The sequence below is a fragment of the Varroa destructor genome, unplaced genomic scaffold (assembly GCF_002443255.2).
Source record: "Varroa destructor unplaced genomic scaffold, Vdes_3.0 BEIS01000001.1, whole genome shotgun sequence".
Classification (NCBI taxonomy): Eukaryota; Metazoa; Arthropoda; class Arachnida; order Mesostigmata; family Varroidae; genus Varroa; species Varroa destructor.
This window is the reverse complement of record NW_019211454.1, coordinates 68,189,155-68,200,023: the sequence shown is the minus strand read 5'-3', so window position 1 is coordinate 68,200,023 and position 10,869 is coordinate 68,189,155. Positions and strand designations below refer to the sequence as shown.

Genomic DNA, 10,869 nt, shown 5'->3' with positions numbered 1-10,869 from the left:
CTTGTTTAGTTCAGGCAGCTCGTTCTATACAAGTGACAATCTACCTCTTTTCTGGTTAGCGAGAGAAAGTTTACGACCGAATCCTATACATTTACGCGTCCACATGCTTCCAGGAAACCTTTTCGTCCTTAGTCATAACCTTTTAGTCCGTCGGCGTAATTTCTTTATCCGCATTAGCGACAGAAACATTAAACCTCTATCCGATGTCGGCTTATGGCCAACGCTGAGGTAAAATGCTAATTCGAAGTGATGCCCTGTAAACATACAACGAGGTCTATGAATCGGATCAAACGTTGAAGTTTACGATTTATTTATCTGTTGCCTTCACAATATCTTCCTCTAATCAAGTGTTTCGACCCAACCTGCGCACAGCAAATGCGTACAACGATCTTTATTTAAATATAGATAATTCTGTATTATCGCTGTACCGTAATCTTATTTACAAGCAAGATGGACTCGGAAAAATTCTGCCCTGAAATTACGTTGCGTTTAGAATTTTCCTGTTACGTAACTATGTAATATAATCATTCAAGTTCTAATTAACCAGATGAGAAATTATAAAATATAACTAATAAAATAAGTTTAATAATAATACTATTTTCACTAATGCCATGATGACAAGTGCTTAGTTTAGACAAAAAGGGGTCGCAGATATATCTGCCAAGCGTATTTCTTATTCTAATTTGTAGTAATTTCTCCTTGTTCCTATGAGTCTTTGGCATCGGACGAGAAGTTACTTCACCAAACTAAATCATTCTTTGTTCATACTGGTATGTAACTGGTCTCACACATTCAGAACGACCAGTTCTCTATTTTTAGACAATTCATACATAGTAATTATGTTAAATATCTGTGCGCAGTGAAAACCATAACCTCAGCCAGAAATCGATCATAAAAATGTATTATAATAGAAAACTTGCGAAGTACCCTATAGCGTCTAATGCTAGTGAGAGGTGGGGTGTGATGGCAGATATTTGCGGTCCCCATTGTTTACATTGTCCCGAACAAATGTAGCGTCTTTTATCAATGCAATAATATAACAGTTATAATACAATAGATAGAACATAATCACGGAATGAGATGTATGAATATATCTATGAATATATGAACACAAACGGTGGTATATCTACGCCCCGAAACGTTTTTTCTTGTCAAAAAAATAAAAATAGCTTCTTTATAAACTTTAACGTTAGTTGGCGAAAGAATGTTCCTTGGCAGTTGGTAATTTTTAAAATGCTTAAATGTCTAGGTTACTTAGTTTTTTTTTTCTTTGTGTTTTATGAGGAACTTCGGGATGATTCTAGTCGTTCAACGAAAAAATAAATAACATGTTTTTTTTTTCTATAATAATTAATAGAAGGATTATTTGGCAGATTACTTTAAATAATTTCAAGACAGGTAGTAATATATCGTTTATGACAAAAGATCACATCACTAATTTAAATGAACAATTCGCAGGAAATGACTGTAGTACAAACCCCGGAAGATACGAGTTTACAATTGCCCCAACTAAAAACGGTGTCGCGATCAGCAAACACAATTACTCTTGCCTGGGACGACTTCGACAGTACCAATAAGTAAAAAAAAAATGCTTCTCTATTGTGGATAATAAAATATTCATAAAAATGTATGACTTGCAGGTAAAATTAGACAAACAGAAGACACCTAATGTTTTCGATGCCTTCGCTGATACAGAGAAATTACCTATTTTCTACATTGTAAAATAAGAGCTGTTAGGTTGATGTAATTAAACATCAGGTAAAATAAATGTTTAAGTTAAATAAAGTTGTGTAAAAAAAAAGTTAAAGTTAAATTTCGTATGCTGTAATGCTAGCGTGATTTTCGGACTCTTTTAAGATATACAATCGAGTATCGGCCAAGCGACGCTAAGTCGTTTGATGCTTGGACAAAGGTGAAAGCTTCAGGCAGCTTCAGTGCGATTAAGGACCTTGTGCCTGGTAGTGGATACCTGTTTCAGGTTCGAAATCAGGAGAACTTCGTTTCCGACAGTCTTCTTGTTTTTACCGAAGGTATAGAGTGTTTTGCTTCCACCAACCTATATATTGAACAGTTTCAGTAACCAGGTAAATACTCAAACAGAGACATAATATGCGTTTTGTGCCGATAATTGTACGTCACCGAAGTCAGAATCAAATATTTGTAAACTTTTGTAGTGTGATTTAACGCAGACGCCATTATTGCATCATTGGAATCAGTGAATGGACGTATTGACAGGCCATAGGGACAGGACATTTCATGCATTGTCATCTTGAAGGGTACTCGTTTTGAGGCTTGGTATAAACTTGGCGACCATGTTCATTCAACAAAACCTTGGCTTTAGTCGAATCCCCCTGTTCGATTGGATCATAAAACAAACAGCCATAGCTAGCTATTAGAAATGATTCAACCATGATAGTTAAGAGTATGGGGAATTTTAACAAAAAAAGCGTATCGTCGTTCAGAATTTCGGTACAAGTCATATCAAACAAACATATTCAACAATGCTGTTTGTTTTACATAGATCATCGATCGGCACGTATCATTAGCGAAAAGAAAGCGCACTTCTCCGATTTTAATATCTTTTAGCATAAATTACCTTTTTCCTCTCGGTTTTCTGTACGTTTTCTCTGTTTGCCTTCTAGATGGATGCTCTCGGCAAGGTAAAAGCTATAGGGTGGGTGCTACCTTCTTTGAAGGCTGTTCATTGCGTTGTGTGTGCCGTGGAAGCGACAATGCTGACTGTGAACCCCGGTGCCCAGTTTCTTCTTTCGGCAACTCTATCATTGCCTCACCCTCGCATTGTCATCAAGTGCCCTCTGCAAACGATAGTTGCTGCGTTAGTGTACACTGCGAGCATGGCAAACCTGGAAATTGCCCTTCGGTCGAATACAACGTACGTACGCTCGAACGCCAGGATGCCAGACAGCGCAACGTTTAGTACCGTCATTCAACGTTTTTGTTTCAACGAATAACTTAAACGGCAATTATGAGAAAATGACTGACTGTCGTACCTAAGCAACCACCCTATGTTACGCCGATACCGCCCCGAAGTAGTTATTCTTAGCTAGAACTTTGGTTTTCTTTTGTTTGCAATTGATCCGGGTAATGCCCAGATAAAGAAATCTCAACAATAACACAATAGAGCGATGCACAACACAACAGATAGATAACAAAATAATGATATAGATGTATATAAACTTGACGAAGCACTCAGTAATATATTAATCCATAAACGACACAAAAAAAAAGACGGTTAAGTGTTTTGTCTGGTTTTTCTAAACTGAGGCCTATTATTACTAGCTATTACTGAAGTAGCCATATGTGCACCGACGTGTTTATAACGGTTAGCTTGTCGATGGAGTACTCATACGATTATATAATCAGCTTTATGAACTTCTCAGCCGAAATGGGAGCTTGTCACTTTAACAATATATTCTGAAATAATAAAAGGATGCATATAGAGCTCTATGATTATAATATGTTAAATGATAGTAATAATTTGCTCAAAATAGAATATCCGAGTTACGATGTCGTGCACACTCGTTGTATGAAGGTGACTGTCGAGGAATGTCTGCATGAATGCCACACTGATTTAGACTGCCTGGGAGAAGAAAAATGTTGTCACAGGGACAAATGTGGGGTATCGGTTTGCATCAGCCCAATTCCGGAACCTAAAACAGGTTTGTGAACCATATCATCGGACAATTATCGACACGAAAAACCTTTATTTATTTATTTTCAAGATCTACGTGAGACCCCGATGCGTATTAGAAGCCTCATAATCTAGGTTCTTATTGAACAAATTTTTCCACCATGATCTTCGCACATATAACTTCGAAATCAATTGTAGCCGAAACAGTCAATACGGTTCTATTCGAATTTTTATTTATTTACATCTAAAGCCATGGAATTATTAGGTTTTTTCACTTTGGCTCCTCTAGAACCTAATCATATATAGTTTTTACGTTTTCTGTTGTAATCTAAATGTTTATATGCTAGGTCATTTGCAAAGAAGCAATTTAGGACAACTAAGTATTTACTTCTGCCTTCTAGATGACTGCACCGTGTTGTCCTGCGGCCCGAACACGTTCTGTCTTCTTGCACATGGAAAAGCCTCTTGTGAATGTTTAAAAGGTTACTCTGGAAATCCTCGAAATACGCGTGTGGGATGCGATAAGTTCACCCCAAATATCGCCCCTACAGATCCCGGTGTATGCTCGTATAAGGATAAGTAAGTATGACCTAACCATTTTGTCCAACTGTCCCGCGTTCAGTGGCCTAAACATTAAACGTCTGCCAGGGTCATCAACTGCGTAATACGTACATGGAGTCTGCTTGAACATTAACTCTACTAAATACGACGAAAACATACAAACGAAGAAGTTGGCAACGTATGTACGTTAACGGCTACGCAAATGGCAAGCTTACAATTAGAGAGAAACGAGCTCGGGGAAAAGATAAAGTGATGGTTGAAATGGCATCTAATGGTAAATATTCTCACTTCCGAATGAAGACTGCTTCTTCTGCTAACTGCGGGACATGAATTCAAATATATCAGCCAAATGTTATGTATACTAGACTACTTACGTTTCACCATGAACATTCCCCAATTAGGCGATATCCAGTTGGCGAGGAATTTGAGGATGAGTGCTTATTCCGATGCCACTGTAGTGATCGCTTCGAAGTCGAATGTCGTCAGAGGTGTCCTACCCTGCCGACATGGACCCCTGTTAACTGTCATCTGATCAAGGATCCCAAAGATGCCTGTTGTAACATCCTCGCCTGCGAGCACCCTCGACTACTTAAAAACAATGCTAACAACAAGACGGATAATTTTGGCTTGTCACATGCTGTCTCCACCTTGAGGGCCCATCCAGCTTCGGCGCAAGGCTGCGAATACAATGGTAGGAAATGGGCAAAAGATGGGAAAAATAACTTTAGGCTGAAAACCAACCTTTCTTGTTCAGACGAAGTACATGATTCAAGCACAGAGCGTACGGTATTGAAAGGAAGACAACTTACCTGTCTGAATCATAAGAAGTTTATTCTATTAAGAGAGAGTTTAGGTTCGACGATTCGGCACGTAATCTGCATGCATATGGACGAGATATCCAACTTATAACAAGCTCGTAGAGCAATTGTGATACATGAAATGTATCATACGACGTCGGTCGGCGATCACTTTGCCTGCGTGAGATGAGTTTCGTCCTTGTTAGGCTTGACTGACTACTCTGGGGCTTCTTATTGGCATAAATATCTGCACGTTAAGATGCTGAAATTTCTCCTACAACTCCAAATTTGTCGTTTTCCACGAACTCAGCCTAACAGTATTAACCTGTGTGGGTAGTGTCGCTTTTTTTTACAGGCTTGCATAGGTTTGGTACCTTCTTAAGGTCCTTGTCCCTATTTTTTTGCGCAAGCCAATGTCTATTGTTGCAGATAGAAATTTTGCTGCCGATTCCACTAAGTTTGTATTTTTCATAACGATGGGAAAAACAATTTGAACGTAGCAGTTCCAATCCTAGCCATAGCAGTTTCCAAAAAAACGACTCGCTGTATCGGTGTCGGCTTAGAGTTCCAATGAAGGCCATTACGGATGCCGCTCAAATATAAAATATCCATAGGAAGTTCGGGTATTTGAAATAAATGAGCAGGTGATTATCTTTCTTAGATTACGCTTCGTACAACTGCTTTAAATTTAGGTATTTTTATGACTTTTTCTTATGACAACTTTCTGCCAGCTTAATAGATGGTGCGCTAATCTCATTTTGCTTCTTTAGTGATAAAAACATTCGCCCCGTATCTCTGACTTCGTTGCATTCAGTTCTCACTGAATAGCTACAGCTATCATTGACGCTTTTAGATCCATTCTTGAACGGCTTCTTGTGAAGCTTTCACCTAAGCCGTTGGTTACAAAAATTGGAGGTTGCAGGTCTGAAGTCACGTTAAGTTCCCTAAACATTAAAGCAAAATATGCCTAACGTGCCTCAACTTATAATTGCATCTACACACGGCCAGGACATCGGTACGAACCAAATGAAGATTTCGATAATGGCTGTGAGTCTCGATGTTCGTGTATCGGTGGAGGTCATGTTGCCTGCGAGCCACGTTGTCACCAGGAAATTGGAGATTCCGATGATTCAAATTGCGTGATCATCTCACATCCTGTTGATTCCTGCTGCAAAATTCTCAGCTGCCCTGACACACCTGGCGAAGCGCCATTAAAATCTGCACAAGGTGAACAAGAGGCATTACTTGGTCCTGTATCCCCATCATAAACATCCCGTATACATATGAGTTGACACGACTTACATAATATGATGTCGATATACAATCTTCTCTTTAGCCATATCTAAAAATTAAACAGCCATTATATTTGTTCACAAACGTCCTTCAAAGATATCCAACTAATCGTTGAACAAGTGAAGATCTTCAACGAAAGTCAACTAGCCGTGGGATTCATCGCGAGAGCAGGCCAACAGCCACCGTCTGCCCAAGTCTGGTTTAAAAAGCAGTCTGACAACGAGGACCGTTGGGTAAAGAGGAAATACAAGGTAACCTGAACAGCATAAGATCTTCTAAGCAGATTGGGTTGTGGATGCAGATGAAGTTGCCTTGATGAATGTCTAAAGAGGGTTTTACTGTGAGGCAATTGAAGTGCAAAGAAATCTCACAGCCAAGTGGATGGAATATGTTTCTATGCCACTAGATTTCGCTGTTGACATGTAATGATACTATACGAATTATCTAAGACCACTCTTTTTAGGTAAGGGATTTTCAAAAAAAAAAAAAAAAAAAAGTAATATACACGTTATTATTGCAGCTAACTGCATCCGATGGATACTTACTTGACGTTCCTGGACTTGAAGCAAACACGGCCTATTTATTTAAGGTAGTAGTGTCGAAGGCCAAAAGCAATACGGTCAGAGCACGAACCTCTTTACAGCACACTCATCGACTTGCTAGTGGATGCCTACATAATAACCAGACATACGAAGTCGGTCAGCACTTCGACATTGGATGTGAGGAAAGATGCGTTTGTGAGAGGGCTGGGATGGTAGAATGCCAGAAGAGATGTAAGGTCAGTGAAACCACTATTAAGTAATTATATTGATCTGAACAACACATTGTGACTTGTGAGAAGCGATTACTGAACGATGTATCAGAAAACGAAAAAGTTTTTTTTTTTTGTTTTTTACCAGAATTAAGTAGGCGTATTCCAGTCAGCTTTGTTGGTTTCGTTCTAGGGTACGATGTCTTAAACATGTTAAAAGGCTAGCTAATTGTTTGTCCTTTTCATATCCGTGAACGGTAGGTCTACGTGGACATTGTCGGCTATCAGCATTGCAGATTTGAAGATTCGCCTGATGATCGTTGTTGCAAAGTGCCGGTTTGCGACTCCGCCAATCATCCGAATGACGATTACGACGACAGTTCGGTTGGCAAAGCATCGTCACACGGCAGAACCTTTGGTTTTCCGGAGTTTAACGTCACGTGCTCAGATCATACCGGATTACCGCATAAGGTGCGCAGAATTCCCTTTTTAATTTTCATAGCTGAACCAACAAAGTCTGAATTCCTGTTGTTTGTAAAAACAAAAAAATGTGACATATTAAAATGGTTTCGAAGTGCTCTTTAGGCAGCAGCCTTTATGTATATGAATGGACATCTATAACATGTGAGATCTCTGTGACCAAATGTGAGATGTGCTGCGATTGTCCTCGATACAGGTTGGCGAGACCTTCTTCCATGATTGTCACGAGAAATGCATTTGCCAGGTTAACGGAAAGGCTCTCTGTCGTCCCTTGGAATGCCATCGTGACGTGGAGTGCTCGGCCGTCGACTCGATTGACTCAAGTGATTTTGTGCCGAAACCACCAAACTGTTGTCCTCCGACAAAATGCAAAAGTGGAATATCGGGTAGGTCTCTTAAAACGACTAAACGAATTTGTGGTATATGTTACATATACCACAAACGCTCGTGAAAGTATTTAGTGTCCGTGACGCTTATAGTATCAAAATATGCCCTTAGGATAGGGCAAAAACAGATTGTTGATCTTTTACCTTAAGTCTGCGATGAACTTGCTCAATACCTGTAGAGCCGTTGTAATAGAGTTATTTCACATAGCGATCGCTATAAACGAGATGTATGCATGTCAGGTTACATTGAATAATAGGGACGGGATGTTTGCAAATCATTCGCAGTAAAAACAAGCTAACAAACGATTCTGCTTTTGTTTTGTCGTAGACGAATTCTGTATCTACAATGGCGAAAAATTTCGAAACTTTCAGCAGATTCCTCAGCGCCTTGTCGAACGCTGTGACCAACGTTGTGTGTGCGTCAATGGGGCTGTCACCTGCGAGCACAGATGTCAACCCGCTAATAGTATTCCACCGCCGACCTTGCCTTGCCCCCTGTCGCTCGCTTACCGCGGCTACTTACCAGGAGATACATGTTGTACCCACTGGATGTGTCCAATTGCCGACACTGAACTTCGGGACGTGTCAGTTGTGGCTCTGAATTCGACAACGGTTCGAGTGCGTTTCATGCTACCTACAATGCTCGTCGGTCAGACAGGTCATTCTGAGGTATGAATGGGTGTAAATTCCTGCTTAGAACCCAGTGTATTCACCATGAAGACCTATTTTTAGTTTGCTTAGTTTTGCTGTTAAATTATAAGCGGTAATGTACATGAGATAGCAGTCAATAGCACCATATACGCTTTAACTCTCATTCAAAACAACTGAGATTGATTTCGTATACTACTGATATAACGACACAATTTAGTCCGAAACGCCTTTACGAAAGCAAACAAACGTCGTTTTAAATAGCACAGTGGCTTCTATGAATAGAGATGGTTTGTTTACGAGGTACGCCCAACATCTTTTCATAGACTACTAACTTTTTTCTTGCCTTTCTCTTAAATGTTTCACATATATATGTGTATATATATATATAGGTGCACTACTCTACAGAGCGAGAAAAGGACCGCAACGAGTGGGAGGTACAACGCTTTGTTCCCCCTGGAGAGATATTCGAACGAGCTGATGTCGAGAACTTCGTGAGCGGTCTCAAGCCAAAAACAGGCTACGTGTTCCAGATCATCGTCGACATTAACTCAATGCGCGAACATCCACGAAGTGCAATAGTTGCGATCGAAACTCCAGACGGTAGCTGTTTTTTGTCCCTACAATATCCATCGGCTCATCTAATTTTGATTCCCCTAAATTATTACACGATTTATATTTTTCGTGCGATAATCCTATTGTTTGTTTTTAAAAATTATACTTTGTGAAACTTTAGTGGCCCCATCGCTGGTGCGGCTTGACATGAGACTCGAGTTAGCAACAAAGGATTCCACCATTCGTGTAGAGTGGCGACCGTTAACAATGGCAGAAAAAGAACTCGTCGACGGCGTAAAGGTCAAGTACAGGCGAGCTGACAGCCCCGCGGGCTTATGGCAGACGAGCCAATTACTTCACCGAGACATTACATCCTACCAACTGGAGAGAGTTCAGCCAAATAAGAAGTATACTATCGATCTAGAATTTGTATCGAAAACAAACGCTCGGATAGTTTCTGAAAAATCAGCCAAGATCCTTACCCCAAATGACGATTTCTCCTTTAAGGTTTGTAATTCTAATTCTGATCTAAGGTACTTCGTTAAACAGCACTTAGAGTAAAATGAATATTATTACAATTTGGAGCTGAAATAGAGGGCCAAAGTAATATTAAATCACTGGTCTATACCTATGTACGTTGTTATCTTTATGCTAAATTGATACCTTGAAAAAACACACAGAAGCCAATGTATCAATATATTGTGAAAGACCCAGGTCTTTGTTTTAAGGCTAATAGTTACAGCTCTCTAGCTGTAGGCTAGTATTGGCAACGATACGTCGCCCACACAATAATCAAATGCTTATATGTGTTTTCCATAATTTGTCCTTCCATGTATTATAGATCACGCTCTCACCTGAACAGGTTAACCCTGAATCGGCAAGTATCCTACTCCAAGGTGTGCCTTCACCGGTCTCCAAATTCGTTCAGATCGTACATATTTTACGCGAGTCCAATCTTCAGCGAGCACCCGTGGAAATTTACCAGAAACTCAGGGAAGCAAAGATCAGTCTCGACGGCCTTCAACCATCTACTACGTACAAGGTTCATTTTAGTCGGTCACGACCATGGAAAATAGTAGAGACCCCTATCTAAATAAAGCTGTCGTTATCTTTATTGTCGTACTAAGATGTTCATGTCGTGTACCTGTAAGCTGCATCCTCGCGTTGACGCAACGCCTAAGTTAAATTTTGAAATCATTTAGATGATTATTTCACAGGGTTGTTAAGTTGTGGTTTTTATGTACTAGATAAGTGGAATAATAATTGTTGCTGCGGAAGCATGAACCGCTAGGTAAGTTGACGCGTCCGTTTCAGGTGCGCCTGGAAGCGTTCCTTAACAACGGTGACAGGGCATTATCGAATACGCTTGAACTACGCACGCCGGACGGAGCACGCAAAGGTCACCACGAAAGCGCTAAACGCACTCTCCAAATAGCTCTACTTGTTATTATTGTCCTGGGTCAGTCTGATGCATTTATATGTCAGAAGTTATTTCGATAATTTAATTGGGATCCCCTCCTAGATCAGATAATTATTGTCCATTGCGGCTACTTTAGAACATCGATTACTCTATCGTTTGTATTGATACACATATATGATATATACACACACATATACGTACGTATAAGAGGCGTAAGATTAATTTAAATTTCCATATAGAGAAATGCCGTCTCATCGCACTTTGGTAGCGACCATTGCCAAGTTGTCTTGAGGCTTTATCTTTTATTCTAGCTCGTCTTAGAGTGC

The 10,869-nt window shown here is 39.9% G+C and overlaps 1 protein-coding gene and 1 long non-coding RNA gene across 4 annotated transcripts in view; one reads left to right on the top strand and one right to left on the bottom strand.

Annotated features, from left to right (window-relative positions):
* The window catches only part of sas (stranded at second transmembrane protein), a 57,111-nt gene that overhangs the window by 44,526 nt on the left and 1,716 nt on the right, over nt 1-10,869 (top strand). For 2 of the 3 annotated variants that reach the window (XM_022803453.2, XM_022803472.2), the window contains exons 4-19: nt 1,459-1,577; nt 1,858-2,030; nt 2,643-2,893; nt 3,554-3,680; nt 4,054-4,231; nt 4,615-4,904; nt 6,019-6,237; nt 6,400-6,554; nt 6,824-7,081; nt 7,316-7,525; nt 7,731-7,920; nt 8,249-8,589; nt 8,961-9,171; nt 9,305-9,630; nt 9,965-10,165; nt 10,438-10,582. In XM_022803453.2, the coding sequence (XP_022659188.1) occupies nt 1,459-1,577; nt 1,858-2,030; nt 2,643-2,893; nt 3,554-3,680; nt 4,054-4,231; nt 4,615-4,904; nt 6,019-6,237; nt 6,400-6,554; nt 6,824-7,081; nt 7,316-7,525; nt 7,731-7,920; nt 8,249-8,589; nt 8,961-9,171; nt 9,305-9,630; nt 9,965-10,165; nt 10,438-10,582 (3,394 nt within the window). The remainder of the gene's footprint in view (nt 1-1,458; nt 1,578-1,857; nt 2,031-2,642; nt 2,894-3,553; nt 3,681-4,053; nt 4,232-4,614; nt 4,905-6,018; nt 6,238-6,399; nt 6,555-6,823; nt 7,082-7,315; nt 7,526-7,730; nt 7,921-8,248; nt 8,590-8,960; nt 9,172-9,304; nt 9,631-9,964; nt 10,166-10,437; nt 10,583-10,869) is intronic. The other variant, XM_022803480.2, reaches the window with a different exon arrangement.
* On the bottom strand, nt 282-4,728 carry LOC147759014 (uncharacterized). Its single transcript, XR_015318351.1, has 3 exons — nt 4,588-4,728; nt 2,597-2,816; nt 282-2,351 (listed from the first exon to the last, which is right to left on the bottom strand). It is a non-coding gene; the product is annotated as an uncharacterized LOC147759014 (long non-coding RNA).